At 47.4% G+C, this 20372-nt stretch overlaps 1 protein-coding gene across 1 annotated transcript in view; it reads right to left on the bottom strand.

Annotated features, from left to right (window-relative positions):
* LOC138282635 (carbonic anhydrase 13-like) overlaps nucleotides 1-20372 on the bottom strand; it is a 510143-nt gene that overhangs the window by 41476 nt on the left and 448295 nt on the right. Inside the window, exon 6 of the mRNA XM_069220428.1 lies at nucleotides 7798-7953. Within this exon, the coding sequence (XP_069076529.1) occupies nucleotides 7798-7953 (156 nt within the window). The remainder of the gene's footprint in view (nucleotides 1-7797; nucleotides 7954-20372) is intronic.

Here is a 20372-nt window from a genome sequence, read left to right as displayed (position 1 = left end):
AATGTGCTTGATGTAGATCAACAAAAGAAGGTCCCACGCCGCCGGAGAACAACTCAGCAAGTTGAGCATCACAGGGTGGAGTGCTGGGGACCTGGGCCAGGCTGTGCACAAAGGAATGTTGCAAAGAGTGCAGAGAGGCCTCAGGAGGCAAAGAGGACACAAAACACAGGGGTACTGTCGTTCTCACAGAAGGCAAGGTCTTACCTCCTCCAAATTGCATCAGCAGGACCTCAGGACAGTCTATGTTGATGACACCCTCTGTGTCCTTAGGAGAACACTTGTCACTGTGATAGGAGTCCCAGGGTACCCGTTGTCGCCTTGGAATGTGCCTGCTTGGAGCAGGAGAGTGACTCCGTCACTCCATGGGAGAGTTCTTTGGTCCTTCTAGTGCAGGATGAAGACAGTGTGTCCCCAGAGCATGCACACCATGGAAACTGTTGCAGTTGCTGACTTGGAGCTGAGGTTGCTGAAGAAAAGTGTCTCTTGTAGACACTTTGTTGCAGTTACAGCATTTCTTGGCGCAGGCTGCGGATGATCTGAGGTCAGAGGATGCTGAAGTTGTTGCAGAGGATTCCTGACGGAAACTTGCCAGCAGAATCTGAAGAGAACCCAGAGGAGAGACCCTAAATAGCCCTGAGAGGGGGATTGGCTACCTTATCAGGTGTGGAACTATCGGGAGGGGTCTCTGACGTCACCTGCTGGCACTGGCCACTCAGAGCCCTCCAGAGTGCCCCCACACCTTGCAAAGCACGATGGCTGAAGTCTGGGACACACTGAGGAGCTCTGGGCACCACCTCGGGGGTGGTGATGGACAGGTGAGTGGTCACTCCCCTTTCCTTTGTCCAGTTTCCCGCCAGAGCAGGGGAGAAGGGGTCCCTGAACCTGTGTAGACTGGTTTATGCATGGAGGGCACCATCTGTGCCCTTCAAAGCATTTCCATAGGCTGGGGGAGGCTACCCCTCCCCAGCATGTAGCACCTATTTCCAAAGGGAGAGGGTGTAACACCCTGCTCTCAGAAGAAATGCTTTGTTCTGCCTTCCTGGGACTGGGCTATAGCTGCAGTGCAAGCCTCAGAGAGCTGGTCTGGTAGTACTGGGGGTCCATGGTGGAGCCCCCAGGATGCATGGAATTGGCTCCCCAATACCAGATTTGTAATGAGGTGACAATTCCATGATCTTAGATATGTTACATAACCATATTCAGAGTTACCATTGTGAAGCTACATATAGGTCTTGACCTATATGTAGTTCACTCGTGTAATGGTGTCCCTGCACTCACAAAGTCCAGGGAAATGGCCCTGAACTATGTAGGGGCACCTTTGCTAGTGACTTTGAACTATGTGGGGGCAAGTAAAGGTTAGACATATAGGTGACTTATAAGTTACTTAAGTGCAGTGAAAATGGCTGTGAAATAACGTGTGCGTTATTTCACGCAGGCTGCAGTGGCAGTCCTGTGTAAGAGTTTGTCTGAGCTCCTTATGGGTGGCAAAAGAAATGCTGCAGCCATTATGGATCTCCTGGAACCTCAATGCCCTGGGTGCCTAGGTACCATATACTAGGGACTTACAAGGGGGGTCCAGTATGCCAATTGAAATTATAAATGAAGTCACTGGCCTACAGTGACAAATTTAAAAGCAGAGAGAGCAAAAACACTTTGGTTCTGGTTAGCAGAGCCTCAGTGAAACATTTGGCACCACACAGGCATACACATTAGGCCACACAATATGAGCACTGGGGTCCTGGCTAGCAGGATCCCAGTGAGACAGGCAAAACACACTGACATGTAGGTTTTTCTCTATGAGCACTGGGGTCCTGGCTAGCAGGATGCCAGTAACACAGTAAAAACACACACTCACAAACAGGACAAAAGTGGGGGTAACCATGCTAGAAAGAGGCTACTTTCCTACACAACCCTCCCAAACGAAGGACAATAAGGCTAACCTTGGCCAGATGAGACTTTATTGTCTAATTGGTGATAAGTGGGGAGTAGATCTGCAATAGAGTGGTTACTCCCTTTATCATCCACTATATGGTTACTTCCCTGTGGGGATGTAAACCACCCTGTTTTGAGATTTTTACTTAACCAACAGTGTGAGTGTAAATTCTCAGAGTTCCTCTTAGTATGTTTTAAAGTTGGGCAGTGGGATTGGTCCACTGGGCCTATGTCAAATGCAGGAAATGCTAGACAGGGATGCTGTCTCAAGAAAGCCATGGCTGGGCAAAAACTTTGTCCATATCGCTGTAAGAGAGAACAGGATTGCTGTTTCTCTTGAGTTGGAGCAGGGCAGGGCTGTTGTCCTATAAACTCCACACAAGGACAGGGCTGCTGTCCTAAGTGTTTAGAAGCAGTGCAGGGCTGCTGCACTAAAGTTTCTCTGGGAGGGCTGGAGGGATGTTCCATATTTACTAAAATGGTGCAATTTTGCACATCGGGCTTAGTAATTCCACAGAGAGGTACTTTTACCTCTGGGAGTCTAGCTGTGGTAGCTGAGGGCTCCCTTGGTACAGGTTCCACCCCAGTTTCTCCCACCACAGGAATGGTATCCTTAGTGGCAGGGTGGGGAAGGGATACTTTGATGCCCTTTTTACCTGTTGGTGGAGAGGGATCCTGAGATTTCAGGCCTTTTTCTCTTCTTTGCTTTTTCATTTCACCAGAAATGAGGGGAAGCAATTCCTCAGGGATACCCAGCATGGGTGCATGGGAACTAAACTCTACCTCAGCCCAACCTGAGGGCTCTAGGTCATTCCCTAAGAGACAATCTACTGGTAAGCTCGGTGATACCACCACCTGCTTAGGGCCAGTAACTCTACCCCAACTAAGTTGAACTACAGCTAAGGGGAGAGACTTAGTGGAGTTATTGACATCAGTAACTTGGGACTTCTGTCTAAGGAGGTACTGTGCAGGTGACACCAGGTTTTCAGTCACCAAAGTGATGCTGGCACCTGCGTCCCTGTAGGCCTGGGCCTCAACACCATTTATTAAGATTGACTGCCTGTACTTATCCATGTTAAGGGGACAAGCAGCCAAGGTGGCAAGGCCAATGCCATCAGGTGCAACAGAAACTGTCTTGGGACTTTCCACCCCAGTTTCTGTTATGGTCCCAAAAGTGAAACCACTATTACCACTACTGCTAGGGGCACTAGAGTCTGATGTCTTAGTGGTGGTAGGCTCAGGGGCCTTACCTGTGCAGGACTTATCCCCCTAGCCAATCGCCTTTATTTCTACACACATAGCACCAAGGCTTTTACGGATTGTGTGAAGAGTTTGAAGAAGATGAATACGTTTTATCCCCACCCTCAGAAGAGTGTTTTGGACCTGAAGAAGAATCTTTATGTTTGCTTTTATCCCCATGCTTGTCCTGAGATTTTCACCATCTTCCTTCTTGCCATCCTTGTCACCCCCTGTATGAACTTTTCTGTTCACCCTTGTTCTGACCCATTTGTCATTCTTCTTTCCCAATTCTTGGGGAGAAGTCAGATCTGAGTCCACAAGATACTGATGCGACAAGTCTGACACACAATTATTCAAAATAGGCTCTCTCAGAATCAAGTTATATAGGCTTTCATAATCAGTCCCCGTACTGCCATGTAACCAACCTTCTAGGGTGTTCACAGAAAAGACTACAAAGTCTGTCCAGTCCTATGATGACTCCTTTCTGGCCTCTCTGAACTTAAGTCTATACTGTTCAGTGGTTAAGCCCAGACCATCTAAGAGTGCATTTTTAAGAATTTGGTAGTTATCTGCCTCATCCTCTCTGACAAGCAGAAGTCTGTCTCTACCTTTGCCAGAGAAAGATAACCAAAGGCTAGCAGCCCACTGTACATGAGGGATCCTCTGAACTTTACAGGCCCTCTCAAGTACAGCAAACTACTTGTTGATGTCACCACCATCCTTGTAAGGAGGGACAACTATGTGCAGATTCCTAGAATCAAACGAAGGTTCCCTAACATTTGTATTTCTAAAACTGCTGGTGCCACCATGGGGAACTAACCTCAAACCTTGCCTCTTTCTCCACAGCCAGGGATTCCCTGTCTAAGACCAACTGCTGCTGCACTAGCTCCAGTCTGGCCTCCTCTAGCCTCAGCTTTCTGAGTTCCCTATCTAGGGACTGGTCCTCAGGGTTAGAATTATGTGAAGCCTCTGAAACAGAGGTAACATGAGAGTTTGCAGAAGCAGACCTATCTCTAACAGGGGCCACTCTAGTGACCTGGCCTCTAGGGGTGAAGGGAGCCCTACCTGTGTGTGAACCCTCCCCACTACGAGTTATACTAGGGGGCTTGTTGACAGATAGGTCTGTGGAAGGACCCTGACCAGGATTGTCATCTTGCTCCTCTGAGCTTTCCTGGTTGGAGTTATCCTCTACCTCTTCCTTAGTGCTGATTCCCTGGTCATCCTGAAGGAGGAGATTTAAGAGGTACTCCTTATTTGGGTTCTTCCCAATCCCTAAACTTCTTTCAATACAGAGACCCTTCAAACGTTTGAAGTTAAGATTCTCATATGTTACTTTCACAACTCTAGGGGTAGCTTCTACAGAAGACAAGTTGAAAGAGAAAACGTTTAGGAAAGTGAGTAAAACGTTAGTAGAATAACAGAGCTAACTTTTTAGAGAAAAGAAGTAAACTTTTCAGAACTTTGTAAAAACGTTTGCAAAGTTTAAAGGATAGCCCTGAGAGGGGGATTGGCTACCTTATCAGGTATGAACTATCAGGAGGGGTCTCTGATGTCACCTGCTGGCACTGGCCACTCAGAGCCCTCCAGAGTGCCCCCACACCTTGCAAAGCAAGATGGCGGAAGTCTGGGACACACTGGAGGAACTCTGGGCACCACCCTTGGGGTGGTGATGGACAGGGGAGTGGTCACTCCCCTTTCCTTTGTCCAGTTTCCCACCAGAGCAGGGGTCCCTGAACCGGTGTAGACTGGTTTATTCAATGAGGGCACCATCTGTGCCCTTCAAAGAATTTCTAGAGGCTGGGGGAGGCTACCCCTCCCCAGCCGGTAACACCTATTTCCAAAGGGAGAGGGTGTAACACCCTGCTCTCAGAGGAATGCTTTGTTCTGCCTTCCTGGGACTAGGCTGCCCCGACCCTAGGAAGGCAGAACCCTATCTGTGAGGTGGCAGCAGCTGTAGCTGCAGTGCAAGCCACAGAGAGCTGGTTTGGCAGTACTGGGGTTCCCGATACCAGATTTGGAATGGGGGGTCAATTCCATGATCTTAGACATGTTACATGACCATATTCGGAGTTACCATAGCGAAGCTACATATAGGTCTTGACCTATATGTAGTGCACGCATGTAATGGTGTCCCCGCACTCACAAAGTCCAGGGAAATGGCCCTGAACTATGTGGGGGCGCCTTTGCTAGTGCAAGGGTGCCCTCACACTTAGCCCTCATTACGTCCCAGGCGGGCGGGGGAGAAGTGGCGGTAATACCGCCAACAGGCCAGCGGAAACAAAATGGAATTATGACCATGGCGGTTACCCCCATGGTCATCCGCCACTTCTCCACTCTGACCGCCAGGGCGGTGACGACCGCTGGCCTGGAGACTTCGGTCTCTAGCCCGTTGGCCGTCACCAGACCGCCGCCGGCATCAGGACCCTGCATACCGCCATGGATTTCGTGGGGTTTGGAACCCCCTCAAAATCCATGGCGGTAGGCACTATCAGTGCCAGGGAATTCCTTCGCTGGCACTGATAGGGGTCTCCCCCACACTCCTCCCCCACCCCCAAGTCCTCCCCCCACACCCCTGACGCCCCTACCACACCCCAAAGGTGGCAGGACCCCCTCCCCACCCCCAACATTAACACAAATCCCCCCTCCCCACCCCCAACATTAACACACACACACCCCTACACGCACACATACACTACAACAACACATACCCGCACACATACAAACAGACATGCAAACAGACCGACCCACACACATTTTCTAGACACACAACACCCCCCCGCAAGCATACACCCACTCACAAACCCCCTCTACATACTCACACGAACACCCCCATTGACGCACACAACACACAACTCCCTCCCGCCCCCCTCCCCTAACGGACAATCACCTTACCTATTCCGGTGATCCTCTGGGAGGGAACGGGATCCATGGGGGCTGCTCCGCCGCCAGCTCCCCGTCACCAGAACACCGTCACACCGAAATCCTGGATGGGATTCGGTGGGCATTGTTCTGATGATGGGGCGGTGGAGGTGGAGCAGCCTCCACTTCCCCGACGACCGCCAGTATGGCTGCTGGCGGCTCTCTGTCCGAAAAAGAACGGAGGGCTGCCAGCAGTCATGATGTGCTGTGCCGAAATCCACCTGCATTGGCGGTCTTCAGCACAGCGGTACCTCGGCGGTCTTGGAAAAAGACCACCGAGGTTGAAATGAGGCCCTTAGTAACTTTGCACCTAACCTTTAGCAAGTGAAGGTTAGACATATTGGTGACTTATAAGTTACTTAAGTGCAGTGAAAATGGCTGTGAAATAACGTGTGCGTTATTTCACGCAGGCTGCAGTGGCAGTCCTGTGTAAGGGTTTGTCTTAGCTCCTAATGGGTGTCAAAAGAAATGCTGCAGCAATTATGGATCTCCTGAAACCCCAATGCCCTGGCCACCTAGGTGCCACATACTGGGGGTCCAGTATGCCAATTGAAATTGGTAAATGAAGTCACTGGCCTACAGTGACAAACTTAAAAGCAGAGAGAGCATAAGCACTGAGGTTCTGGTTAGCAGAGCCTCAGTGACACAGTTAGGCACTACACAGGCATACACATTAGGCCGTAGAATATGAGTACTGGGGTCCTGGCTAGCAGGATCCCAGTGAGGCAGGCAAAACACACTGACATATAGGTTTTTCTCTATGAGCACTGGGGTCCTAGCTAGCAGGATGCCAGTGACACAGGAAAAACACTCTGACACACACTCACAAACAGGCGAAAAGTGGGGGTACCCATGCTAGAAAGAGGCTACTTTCCTACAAGTGGTCAGAGTTGTGGTCAGCCACAGCGGCACTGAGTTCAGAGCCGCCATGCTGATTACGAGTCCTCTTTCCACCAGCCATGAAAAGGCTGGTGGAAAGCCAGTGCTGGGGGCCAAAGGGGGACCCCGCACTGCCCATGGCATGGTCAGTTCAGGACCTCCCCTGCATGCACCCTCGGAATATGCACTGTGCACTCTGGAGACAGTGTGCATTCTGAGGGTGCTGTTGTGCGACGTCTTTGGCCTCAGCTTGCTTAAGGGAGCCGAGGCCAATGCCGTGGCACTGTTTCCACTGGGATGACCTGCAGAAATGTCATAATACAATGTTTTTGCTAGTCAGCCCAGTGGAAACATCTTAATAAGCATGGGGGGAGGCTGCTGGCATGAAAGCTGCCTCCTCGTGGTGGCTTTGGCAGTCGGCTCGTCAGACTGCAAAAGTCGCAATTAGGCCTTAATTTTTTTATTTCACAATACGCTCTCAAGATTTTTGAATGTATTATTATTACTAAAAATTGTCATTTTAGATTTCCTTTTTCAGTTGACTACAGATTTCAAAGGAGCAGTGACTAAAGTAAAAGTGTTAAATTTCCTTGGCAGTTATTTGTCTCTCTCTTGTTTATTGATAATGAATGTAGAAGGATTTCAGTCCCGGAAATCTCTTGCTTTATGCATACATCATATAGAAGAATTCGCTCGCAATGCACACTGTAGTGACACAATTACTATTTTTTACTTTGTTTCCTCCTGTGCTTTTATGAGTGTGAACAGGCTCCATACACCTACTTGAATTAAAAAAAAAGAATTTGAATATTTGTTTTCCCAGCCTACCTGTTCAGGACTGATTGAAATGCGATCCTTGAGGACAATCCATATGACGCACTCCAACAGGGGTGGAACAGTGATAGAGCCCAGATAGGTCCAGTAATCCAAGGATTCAGGCAGAAGGGACATAGGATCAAAATCGGTGAAAACAGCTTCTTCACCCTGAAATACGATCAGTGAATGATCAAAATAAAATGATCAAAATAATTATAAAATGTAATTTGAAATTTGTAATGAATTTGTAATGAATCAATAATTTACTTATACAATCCTAATCCAGCAGTGATTTATTCAGGGAATATATATAACTATAACTCACGTCCTCTCCATGCACTGCTAATCAACCCACAAATTACAGCATTCATTACATCTGTGAGAAATGGGGTCTTTGGTTGGCAGTCAGGTTACCGCCTGGCCAAGCAAGGACCCTCACTCTAGTCAGGGTAAAGGAGAATCACCCTTGGTTAACCCCCGCTCACTCTCTTGGTAGCTTGGCACGAGAAGGTAGGCCTAACTTCAGAAGCAATGTGTAAAGTATTTGTACCAACACACAGTAATTGAGTGAAAACACTACAAAATGACACAACACAGGTTTAGAAAAATAGGTAATATTTATCTAAACAAAACAAGACCAAAATGACAAAAATCCAAAATACACAAGTCAAGTTATGAATTTTCAACGAATAAGAGTCTTAGGGCCAGATGTAGCAAAGTATTTGCACGTCGCAAACGGCGAAAATTGCCGTTTGCGAGGTGCAAATGCCTCTTTGCTATGCAGAAATGCATATTGCGAGTCGGTACCGACTCGCAATATGCATTTCAGAATCGCAAATAGGAAGGGGTGTTCCCTTCCTATTTGCGATTCGGAATGGAATGCAATACCATTTGCGACCGCATATGCGGTCGCAAAGGGTATCGCAGTTACCATCCACTTCAAGTGGATGGTAACCCACTCGCAAATTGGAAGGGGTCCCCACGGGACCCCTTCCAGTTTGTGAATGGACCCAAAAAAAAATTTTCAGGGCAGGTAGTGGTCCAAGGGACCACTGCCTGCCCTGAAAAAAAACCGAAACTAAAGGTTTCGGTTTTTTTTTTAAGTGCAGTTCGTTTTCCTTTAAGGAAAACGGGCTACACTTAAAAAAAAAAAAAACTGCTTTATTGAAAGCAGTCACGAACATGGAGGTCTGCTGACTACAGCAGGCCTCCATGTTTGCGAGTGCCTAGACTCGCTATGGGGCCGCAATTAGCGACCCACCTTATTAATATTAATGAGGTGGGTCATTGCGACCCCATAGCGAGTTGCAGACGGTGTCTGAGCCACCGTTGTGCATACCAATTTGCGAGTTGCAAATTGCGAGTCGGAATGACTCGCAATTTGCAACTCGCAAATTGGATTTTTCCTACATCTGGCCCTTAATCCTAAGAAAACAGTGAGAAAGCGGTTAGCACTTAAAACTATCTGGGTAGTGCCAACAAAGCCGCACAGGTGAGTGTGGATCGAAAAAGGCCAGCGATGCGTAGATTTCTCACGCACAAGCGAGCCCATGCATCGTTCCTCCTCTAGTTGGGTCAGTGTGCATTGTTTTTTCTCTCCCGCAAGACAGCGATGCGTCGATCTGAACAGGCACCTCAGGTCCGGGCAGGCCTTGCATTGTTTTTCCGCGCCCAGCGGTATTGCATTGAAAACCCGGTCGCACGGTATCACAAAACCGCGCTGCATGGGGTTTGCATCATTATCAGCCTCAGTTAGCGGGCGTGGCACATCATTTCTCAAGCCACAGTGCGTCAATCTTCTAGCCGCAAAGCTGCTGGCGTGTCGTTTATCAGCCGCGTCACGGAAGGTGCATCGAAAATGTCCCCGCACGGTGGTCTGTACGTGAATTTTCAGTCTTTGTCTGCCAGCTTCACCATTCAAGGACCCAGGAACTGGATAGGGCACCACTTGGCAGGGCAGGAGTCTCAGCAGAGAGTCCAGGTGCTGGCAGGGGAAGTGTTTGATGGCCCTGAGACTTCAACAACAGGAGTCAAGCTCAGTTCGAGCCCTTGGAGATTCTTCCCAAGCAAGAATGCACAACAAAGTCCAGTCTTTGTCCTCTTTCACAGGCAGAAGCAGCAACTGCAGGATAGCTCTACAAAGCTCAGTCACACGCAGGGCAGCACTTCTCCTCAGCTCTTTTCCTTGGCAGAGGTTTCTCTTGATTCCAGAAGTGATCGGGTTTTGGGTCCTCTTCTTATACTCCTTTCTGCCTTTGAAGTAAGCCTACTTCAAAGGAAAGTCTCTCTCATTAGTAATAGCATACACCAGGGGGTTGGAGACTGCATTGTGTGGGGGCAGGCACAACCCTTTCAGGTGTAAGTGACCACGCCTTCTCTCCCTCCTAGCACAGATAGCTCATCAGGACATGCAGGCTACACCTCAGCTCCCTTTGTGTCACTGTCTAGAGAGAGGTGCAAACAGCCCAACTGTCAAACTTACCCAGACAGGGAATCCACAAACAAGCAGAGTCACTGAATGGTTTAAGCAAGAAAATACCTTGCCATTTTCAAACATACAATCTAAAAACAAACTTTACTAAAAGAGGTATTCTTAAATTGTGAGTTCAGAGATCCTATACTCCAGATTTCTATCTGCTCCCAAAGGGAATTTACACTTTAATAATCTTTAAAGGCAGCCCCCATGTTAACCTATGAGAGAGATAGCCCTTGCAACAGTGAAAACCGAATGTGGCAGTATTTCACTGTTAGAACAAGTAAAACACATAAGTCCATGTCCCACCTTTAACATACACTGCACCCTGCCTATGGGGCTACCTAGGGCCTACCTTATGGGTGCCTTACATTTGCAAAAAGGGAAGGTTTAGGCCTGGCGAGTGGGGACAGATGCCGAGTCGAATTTGCAGTTTAAAACTGCACTCACAGACACTGCAGTGGCAGGTCTGAGCCATGTTTACAGGGCTACTAATGTGGGTGGCACAACCAGTGCTGCAGGCCCACTAGAAGAATTTGAGTTACAGGCCCTTGGCACCTCTAGTGCACTTTACTAGGGACTTACTAGTAAGTCAAATATGCCAATCACAGATAAGCCAATCAACAATACAATTTACACAGGGAGCATATGCACTTTCAATTCAGCAGTTATACTTATCTCAAGAAGCTAAAACTCGTGTCCTAAGGTAACTATAACTCGCACCCCTGCCGTGCACAGTTTTCTCATCAATAATTGTATTGCACATGTACCAGTGATATTATCAATGCTGCCATAGAAGATGTCATGACTAATGTAATATGTGGGGTAATTATCAGTGCATGGCGAGGGCGCGTGTTATAGTTACCTTAGGGCGTGAGTAATAGTTTCCATGGAAACTAGGTTCTGACTATAACTATCTACTGGTATATAGTATACATATATATATATATATTCACTTAAAAAAACAAAGGTTAAAGGGACATTATAGTTAGGCTCATATTTTAAATGTTCAAAACCATAGACATTTAGCAGTGATAGTTATAACTTGTGCTCTAAGGTAACCCTAAGGTAACTCTAACTCACGCCCTTACCATGCACAGTTTTCTCCTCAAAAATGTTACTGCAAAATTTACATTGGTATTATCAATGATGTTATCAAAGATGTCATGAATGTTGGAATATCTGCTTTGTTTATATCTGTAAGTGCTTCCCACTGAGGTTTAATTTCTATCAAATGAGCATCATGCCAGAATGAATCCTGCCATGCCTATTTATCCAATAAGAGATCCTGTTTGTGCAAAATATCTACCCAACTGGAATATTTTGTACTGGCTAATTTGTAAATGCTACCTGTTGGGGTAAATGTATAGTGCATCTCCTACACTATAGCTGCGTAAAGGAGGTCGAGGAACTGTCTTCAGTCACCTTGTGTGTCTGTAACTTTGCCAACATGATTCTTCCTGGAATGTCTTCATCAGGTAACTTTACAAGGTGGAGCTGGACAGAAAATTACATGGGGAGCGCAGGGGGAGTCTGAAGGCCCCAGGGTCTCAGCCAGCTCCAGTCTCCTGCAGGAGCCAGCATTGCTCCCGCAAGCAGGGAGCTGCTTTAAATAGCACATTTGGCAGGGTGTGTCCAAGATAGCGACCGCATCGGACGCTCTTTAGCAAGCTCCGCACGGGGCCCGAATATTATCCTGATCTATCACTACAGCAGGGGGTCCCCTTGACTGTGTTACAACCTGCGAGCCTGATTCTCGCAGGCTGGACCCCCGGACTACAACAGCGAGGTGGAAGGCGACGAGGTGGATCCTGACCTGCCCGCTATAACAGAGACTGCGGCGGTGACTGCGGCCTAACACCTAGTGCAGCAGACGGGCCCACCGATGGATGGAGAACGGCGTATCTGCTGCCTGGCTTGTCTGCTGTGACGGACAGGAGGGCCCTGTGATGGCTGTTGTGTGGCGCAGAGCTCGCCAGCTCTGAGCTTGACAATGGGTGCTTTTGCCTTTGCACTGGCAGGGACGGTCGTGGTGAGACAGAGGCCAAGGGGCCGTTATCACTCAGGAGACTGACGATACAGTGAGTGCGTTACTGCAGAAAAGACGAAGGGGCGCATGACATCACTGGCACTGAAGTGCAGGTCCCCAACACCAGTTGCGCTCCTGCATTCTCCCTTACCGGAGACGAATGCCTCCAGAAAGTGTACGCCCTGGGGAAGAGGTACACGTGAGCACACATGGGCCAGAGCTGCTGAGTCAGTGAGTCAGTGATCTTACACAGACTTGGAATTCCTAGTATAAAGCTTTTAAGCACCTACCTGTAGGAATATCGGAGCGGATGCGACTACACTACACCCATCGGCTGCATTACTTGAGGGACCCTGCGCTGGAGCCCAATGACTGGCCTTCTCCCCCTTAGGCCTTCCTGCAAGACAGTATAACGGTACACACAGACTGCAGGCTTGCGCCCTTAATTTCGCACACTGACTACACAGCTCTCTGATTCTAACGATTGTATAGCACCGCTGTTTGGGTGTCTGCCATCTAATGGCTGAAGGTCCTTGTCCGCGATAGTGCCGCTGCTGTGTCGCCACTCATAACAACTCAGTCCCAAGAGGATCTGCTCGCTGCTATAGATCTCTCCCTTGCAGAGCCATGGGGAAAACACAGCTTGCAAGAACACCAGGAGACAACATGCATACAGCCGAGACTGACGCTACGGATTCCTCATCACAATCTGCACAATTTCGTCATCTGGAAGCAACACTTCATAGTCACTCTGAGAAATTTGACACAATTTTACATGCCATACTGGATACTAAGACTTCATTGGAGACCAAGATAGAATCAGTCTCTTTGGAAGTGAACTTGTTGAGAGCGGATCATCGTAAACTTGTAGAGAGGGTCACCCAAGCAGAAGCCATCACACAAACTGTATCACTGACTTTCTAATCAATGCAAATGCAAAAAACATCCAGGCAGGAAGAATTAAATGCCCTCTACCGCAAGTCCGAAGATGTGGAGGGCCGCTCATGACGCAATAACATCCGCTTTATCGGATTCCCTGAGCTTTCCGAACTTCCCAGTGCTGAGCTGTTCTTGGAAAACTGGCTTCACTCAACGGCGTTTAAAGATAGCGCGCCTCCTCTGCTCTCCATAGAAAGAGCCCACCATATACCGAGCTGTCCTCCCAAAGTGGGAGCCCCACCGCGTCCACTCATAGCATGCTTGTTAAATATCCGTGACCGAGATATGATACTTCAATTGTTTCGCACCAAAGGACCTTGGCACTTTGAAGGCACGTTGATATCTGCATACCCAGATTACACAATGGAGGTAGAACGTAAAAGTTGATCCTATTTGTCGGTTAACCAGCGGCTTCACGCCTTGCAAATCAAATATGCTCTTCTATTCCCAGCAAAACTTAAAGTCATGGATCAAGAGAAAACACATGTTTTTCAATCCCAGAGGATGTATGGACCTGGCTACATGCCAAGGGCCTGGTGACAACAGAGGGAGAAGAGAAAGAGACAGACACATGGATCACCCCTAAACCAAGAAGACGTCGCAGGAATCCAACCAACTCCTGACAGGACCACACACAGGCAGCAGCAGAACGGGCTATGGCGGTTGAGATGTCAGACCAATTCCTTTTCTGCTCTTTGCTCTGAACACGCACTAACGGGTCAGACACCGGATCTGAAGTTTCCTCGACAGGCAGCAATAAGATGCCTCATGTCACACCCGGATCAGTGGATGACCTTATTTGACTGAAGTCTATTAATGACTTTGGTACCACAATCTAACGTCCTCTACCTCTTTCCTTCCTCAACGCTGCGAATGCTCTGTGGACAACCACCACCTCAGTCTACTTCCCTACCATCTATAACGGGCCCCCAAGCTAGGCATTTCCATAACTGTATTGACACCACACCCACAAGATGTACCTTTGGACACGTTGTTCATTGAGACACCATGGTAATTGTTACTTGACGCCTGTCTGTGCGCATTGGGTGGTATACTGCATGGTTGTGGCCCGGGGGGATTGTTCTTATTGTTGGGGTTCTTCCTTATTTTTTATGTCTATGTTTTACCATACTTAATACTACAGTGTTTTGTGCAGTACCGCTGTTCTAGACACGTGTACATAAGAATGCAGTTGATTATGAGGGTGGGCCAAGACACATGCATAGTGGGACTCAGTAAACTGCTATTTAATGTGCACTGCCTTGGAAATGATGTCTAATATATCGTCGAAGGCCCATGTTCCACAATATAGATTCTTAACCTGGAATGTACGGGGTATAGCGACTTACACCAAACGCTACAGAATACACTCATATCTCAAATGGCATGCAGTAAACATTGCAATGTTTCAGCAGACACATCTCACTATTTCAGAACTCAACAAGTTGCAATCTAGGTGGCAGGGGCAACATACGGTACTGTCACATCTGCATATGCTAGTGGTGTTCAAATCTGGGTGGCCCCTGGGACTCCCTTTGCCCTTGCATCGCAGACCATAAATGTGGACAGCAGATATGTCATACTGGAAGGTAAACTAGATGGCATGCCCATTAATTTGGTGGCTGCCTATGCTCCTAATACAAATCTAACACAATTTTTAGATTCTCTAACACCAGCGTTGTTCCAGGATCCACTTGTTCTGACGCTTTGGGGTGGAGATTTTATTTGCATTATGGACCCCCAATTGGATTGCTCCCATCCCCCGCTATCAACAGCCACTAGTATTCGTAACGCCCACCACTTTCAGTCCTGGAGTACACATATGAGACTTGGAGATATATGGCACATAGGTCATCCACACGACCGTGAATACTCATTCTATTTCCCTGTTCACGACCTTCATACTAGGATAGAATTCTTATTTAGCTCTACTAACAACGGACCCTTCCTAGATCGCTTAGAATACTTAGCCAAAACTCATTCAGATCATAACCCATTGACAGCGGTACTGAGCTGGGGATTACCATGTCCTTCCATACCTACCTGGTGCCTGCAAACGGAGGCTCTATTGGATCCTCTGTTTCGGGAATCACTATTACAAACTATCCGACAATACTTTCTAACCAACGCAGGTTCTACCTCCTCTCGGGCAATAGAATGGGAAACTCACAAAACAGTAATTAGAGGACACTGCATGTCTTCGACCTGGGGAGTTAGGAAGCAACTCTCTGGGACAGAGCGGGACTTGTGTCAGGCAGAATTACATGATGTGATGCACACTGTCTCACCGTCACACCTACGTCAGCTCCGACCTCGTAGACATGAAGCGGCACGACTATCGCAACACGTCCAGGGAGATCGGTCGGGCAAGGTGCTAGCCTGGCTTCTCCAAGGGGTACACCATGATATACCGGCTATGTCAATAAAGACGCCGGATGTTACAATGACCGCTTCACAATTGGCTATTAATGCTACTTTTCATTACTATTACCAACAACTATACGAACAACCAGCTGACCTGGGGGCAGACGGTGCGCGGAGTTTCTTACGGGAGGTATCCCTCCCTAGTCTCACAGACCCGCAGCACACCAATATAGAGGAATCAATACACTTAGAGGAGATCAAAACAGCCATTACGCAAATAGCCCGCAACAAAACACCAGGTACAGATATCTTGCCAATTGAATGTTATGCCACATGTCCCGCCACTCTCCTCCCTTGGCTGCTTGAGGCTATCAGGAAGCATTTGAAGGAGGCTCCCTCCCACGCTCCTTGAGCAAAGCCCTAATTGTGGTGTTGCCTAAACTGGGACGTGACCCAACTTACGTACGGTTCTATCGTCCTCTGTCTTTACTTAACTTACACTGTAAATTACTGGGAAAGATTATAGCCAACTGTCTATTGCCCTTAATGCACACATTAGTACATCATGACCAGTCAGGCTTTATATCTGGTCGCACCACCTTTCTTAATATTAGGCGCCTCTTACACTTGACCCATAATACAACAGCTAATGACATACACTGAGATGCAGTCTCCCTGGACATAGAGAAGGCCTTTGACACCTTGGGATGGGATTATCTCTTTGCATGTCTAGACAAAATGGGATTTGTCCCACTCCTTTTACGTTGGGTCAAGACACTTTATGGAGAATCATTGGCCAGGGTGAAGACAGGTCGGGTTATATTGCGCTACTTTAATATTCAGCGTGGTACATAACAGGGCTGCCCATTGTCACTGCTCCTATTTGCCCTGGCCATGGAACCCTTGGCATGCTATTTGCGTACTCAGGCCGAAGCCTGGGGGATATGGGACTCACAATGATTCCACGTGGTGTCCCTCTATGCGGACGATGCTCTTGTATATATAAGAGATATACGCACCACACTAACTGAACTACAACAACTGTTAACACGCTTTGGGAAAGCCTCGGGTCTCCAGGTCAATTGGCCTAAATCATGCGTGTTCCCGCTGACATTGTGCCCCCCAGCCGATAGACTTACGGGAAATACTTCACGCTTGCAATGGCAGTATGATACCTTTAAATATCTAGGAGTTAATATCAATCACACATCCCAAAGCCTTCTGGATGGCAACTTATACAGAACGTTAATAAATATACGTTCATCCCTTAACATTTGGTAATCGCTACCATTATCGCCGCTGGGCAGAGTGGCAATATCCAAGATGCTAATTCTACCTCGGATGCTGTATTTCTTCTCGGCACTACCTATAATGATACCACATACTTTTTTTAACACGTTGAATAGCTTACTTTTGGACTTAAAATGGGGGGGACAAACGTAGTAGAGTAGATTTTTCTAAACTCCAAAGACCCCTACAGGAGGGCGGTTTGGGTGTTCCACATTTTGAGTCATACTATGCAGCAGCGCAATTGCAATGGCCAACCTCATTTGGACCCACAACGGCTCCATCGGATGTATCCCACATGTGAACCGGTTTGCCCACGTTGTGCTTCCTCCCCAGCTGGATTCTATCATATGGTGTGGGCTTGCCCAACTCTACAGATTACTTGGCACAAAATTACTGAAGTGATCTTGGAACGGACCGATCACCCCCTACCCGTGACACCGACCTCTTGCTTGCTAAGTATTCGCAAGAAACAAAAAAAAGATAAATACCTCCATAGGTTTTGTGAGAGAACAGGGCTGATTGCAGAGGCCCCCTAACTTTTTGCCCCCATTTTCCACTTTTTGCTGGTGCTTTCCTGACTCTGATGGTGCCCTGGGTACTGCTAACCAGTCCCAGGGCCTGTGTTTTGTGTAAAATCAGTATGCAAATTAGGTTAATTATGATTGGCTTAGCAACCTACCTATAAGTCCCTAGTATATGGTAGGGCATGTAGGTTTAGGGACCCTAGCATAGGTAGTGCACCCATAGGTGCACTGCTGAGGTGCCCAGTGTCATTTTAAAGGCAGGCCTGCCTTGCTGGCAGCTTTTAAATTAAAGTTACATGCAAATTCGACTTTGGAATTAAAAGTAGTTCCAAAGTCTTAAACCTTATTTTTACTTATAAGTCACCCTAAGGTGTGCCCTCTGTGTCCCTAGGGCTGGGTGCCATGTAACTATAATCAGGGACCTTATAAAAATAGTTTTATAAGCCCTGGTGAGTTTTCTTTTTTTCCTCATTGTAGTGAATGTCCTCCATAGGCTAGAATGGGGAGACTTTATTTTAATTTTAAAAATCCCCTTAAGTAACAGATACCAGAAGTTTGGTATCAAATTAATTGTTATAATAAATCCCACAACTTTCAGTTGTGGGATTTAATATAACTTGTTCAGGTAAAGAATTTTAAACTTTACCTGAAAATTGTCCAACTTCAGCCCTGCAGTGTTTTTGCTGCTGTGCTCTGATTGGCCAGCCTCTGGCAGCCTGGCCAGGCTGTCTTGATGAGGTGTGAAGTGGCCTGGCCCAACACAAAGAGATGTGCCTGGGGGAGGAGATCTTCCCTCAGCAGATGGGGAAGCAGGAAGGGGAGGGCTGCCAAACTGGTCTTCAAAGGCAGGGAGGGACATTTGGAGCAACCCAGTGACACCCTCACATCCGGGAAAACCCAGACAATTAGGTGCCCCCTTGATTAGATTAGGAGAGGGCTGGAGAGGGGTGTGTTTAGGATTTTTAGCCACACCAGTGGGTGGGCTCAGCCAGATTTAACCTCCAAAAATCACTTTCAGCCATGATGGATTTTTGAGGAATGTTGCTCCCTGGAATAGATTTTTGCCACACTTCCCAGGAAGTGGTCATCACAGAGGGAAGGACCCTGCCCCTGATTGGAGAACCAGTACCCCCCTGTTTTTCACCAGGAGCAGGGATAAAACTAGCCGACCTGCACCCACACCTCAGATCCCTATCAGAGTGCAACAAGGAAGAACTACAGGAGAAAAAGGACTGCCCTGATGGACCCCTGGCCTGCACCTGGACACCGCACTCTGAAAGGCTGCACCAGCTGCACACTTGGGCTTCACCACAAGAAGGACTTTGCCCAGCTTCAACTGGTTCAAGGAGGGACTCCCTGTTTGCCACAGGTGAAACCTTGCTAACCAGAGTCCCCTGCACCAACTCCTGAAGAGACCAACCAGCTGACCACTGCCCAGTGGCCAAAAAGGAGTTTGAGCCAGGTGCATTCTGGGAATTGTAGTCTGCACCCTCAAGGAGCATCTCAGAGCTTCTGGAACCTTGGATTGAGCTGTGGACCTCAAACGCACCTTAAAAAAACATCTGGTAGAAGATCCAGAGGTTTGGACAAGTTTGGAGAACTTAGGGAAAAAAGCTCCATAGAGAGACCGACACGCCGCAGCAATGCTAGCTAGCTTGGCTCAACCGCGACCAGGCCTGAATTGCAGGTTTGTCCTGGTAAAGAAAATCTCCAAAAAAGAGACTAAGTCCGAACATAGGAAGTTGACCGGGACCTCCCAGCCAGCATATCCGAGAAGGGCTCCAAGGACATTGGATCAAGATTCAGGTTTGCCCCGGTCGAAGGATTTTCACCTAAAAAAAATGACTAATTCCGAAGGTAAAAATCTCCACTGACGGCTTCTGCGACGTGTATCCGAGCAAGAGTTCCAGGAGGTCGGATTGGACTTTAAGTGTCAACACCAGAGCAATACGCGCTCTATTGGCGACAATAATGCAAAAACACAGCACTCTCAAAACAAAGAAATTTATGCATTGTGCTGATATGTTGTGGTTTAACCTTTTGCATTGCAGAGTTCAATCTTGAAAACTTATTTTTAATATGCTTACAAATACTGTTCCTTTGCAATGTATTGCTGCAGGTTTTCAGAGTGTGTTAGGGTGTCGCCCCTTTCCAGGGCCTTCCAGAGACTTTCCCTGCAACATGCCTGGGCGTGGAACTGGGCTGGGCCAAGACTCTATAAAAGAGAGCCAGCCCAACTCCCAGTGCTCACTATTCAGAGGTCCCGGTGCAGAGCAGCAGCTTCTTCCTGAGCTCCTGTCCCGGCAGCCTATTTGGATCTTCCAGTCTTCTGCCCTAATCCTTCATTAGTGATCATTGTTCCAGGCGGTAAGACGGTGGTTGGACTGTCCCGACACCGTTATTTAGAATTTTCATATTCTTGGTTTAAATTCTTAAATGAGTAACAGATTACTTGTGCGCTACCATTTCTTGACATTTATATGGTAGTTTACAAATAGGCAAGACGCGCGATTTATTTCATAAAGGTTTGACTTTGTTGTCCATTGCGCGCTACTATTTCTTGACATTTACATGATGTTTTACGAATTGGCAATCGCACAACTCGTTTCATGAGCATTTAACTTTGTTGTTCATTGCGCGCTACCATTTCTTGACACTTTACATGGTGGCTTAAGAATTGGCAAAAGAAGCGCGATGGGTTTCATTGTACTTTGATCTTGTTATTTATTGTGAGTTATTATTCCTTGACATTTACATCATATTTACGAATCGGCAAGATGCGCGGTTCGATTAATGATGATTTGACATTGATATTCATTGCGTGCTACCATTTCTTGGTATTTTACATGGTAACACTCGAATTGGCAAGACGCACGATTCTCTCCTCGAGTTTAATTCATGTTGTTTACTGTATGCTACTATTCTAAGATATTTATTATGTAATATTCGAGTTGACAAGTTATGTGAT

The sequence above is a fragment of the Pleurodeles waltl genome, chromosome 2_2 (assembly GCF_031143425.1).
Source record: "Pleurodeles waltl isolate 20211129_DDA chromosome 2_2, aPleWal1.hap1.20221129, whole genome shotgun sequence".
Classification (NCBI taxonomy): domain Eukaryota; kingdom Metazoa; phylum Chordata; class Amphibia; order Caudata; family Salamandridae; genus Pleurodeles; species Pleurodeles waltl.
This window is presented reverse-complemented; position numbering and strand designations above follow the sequence as displayed.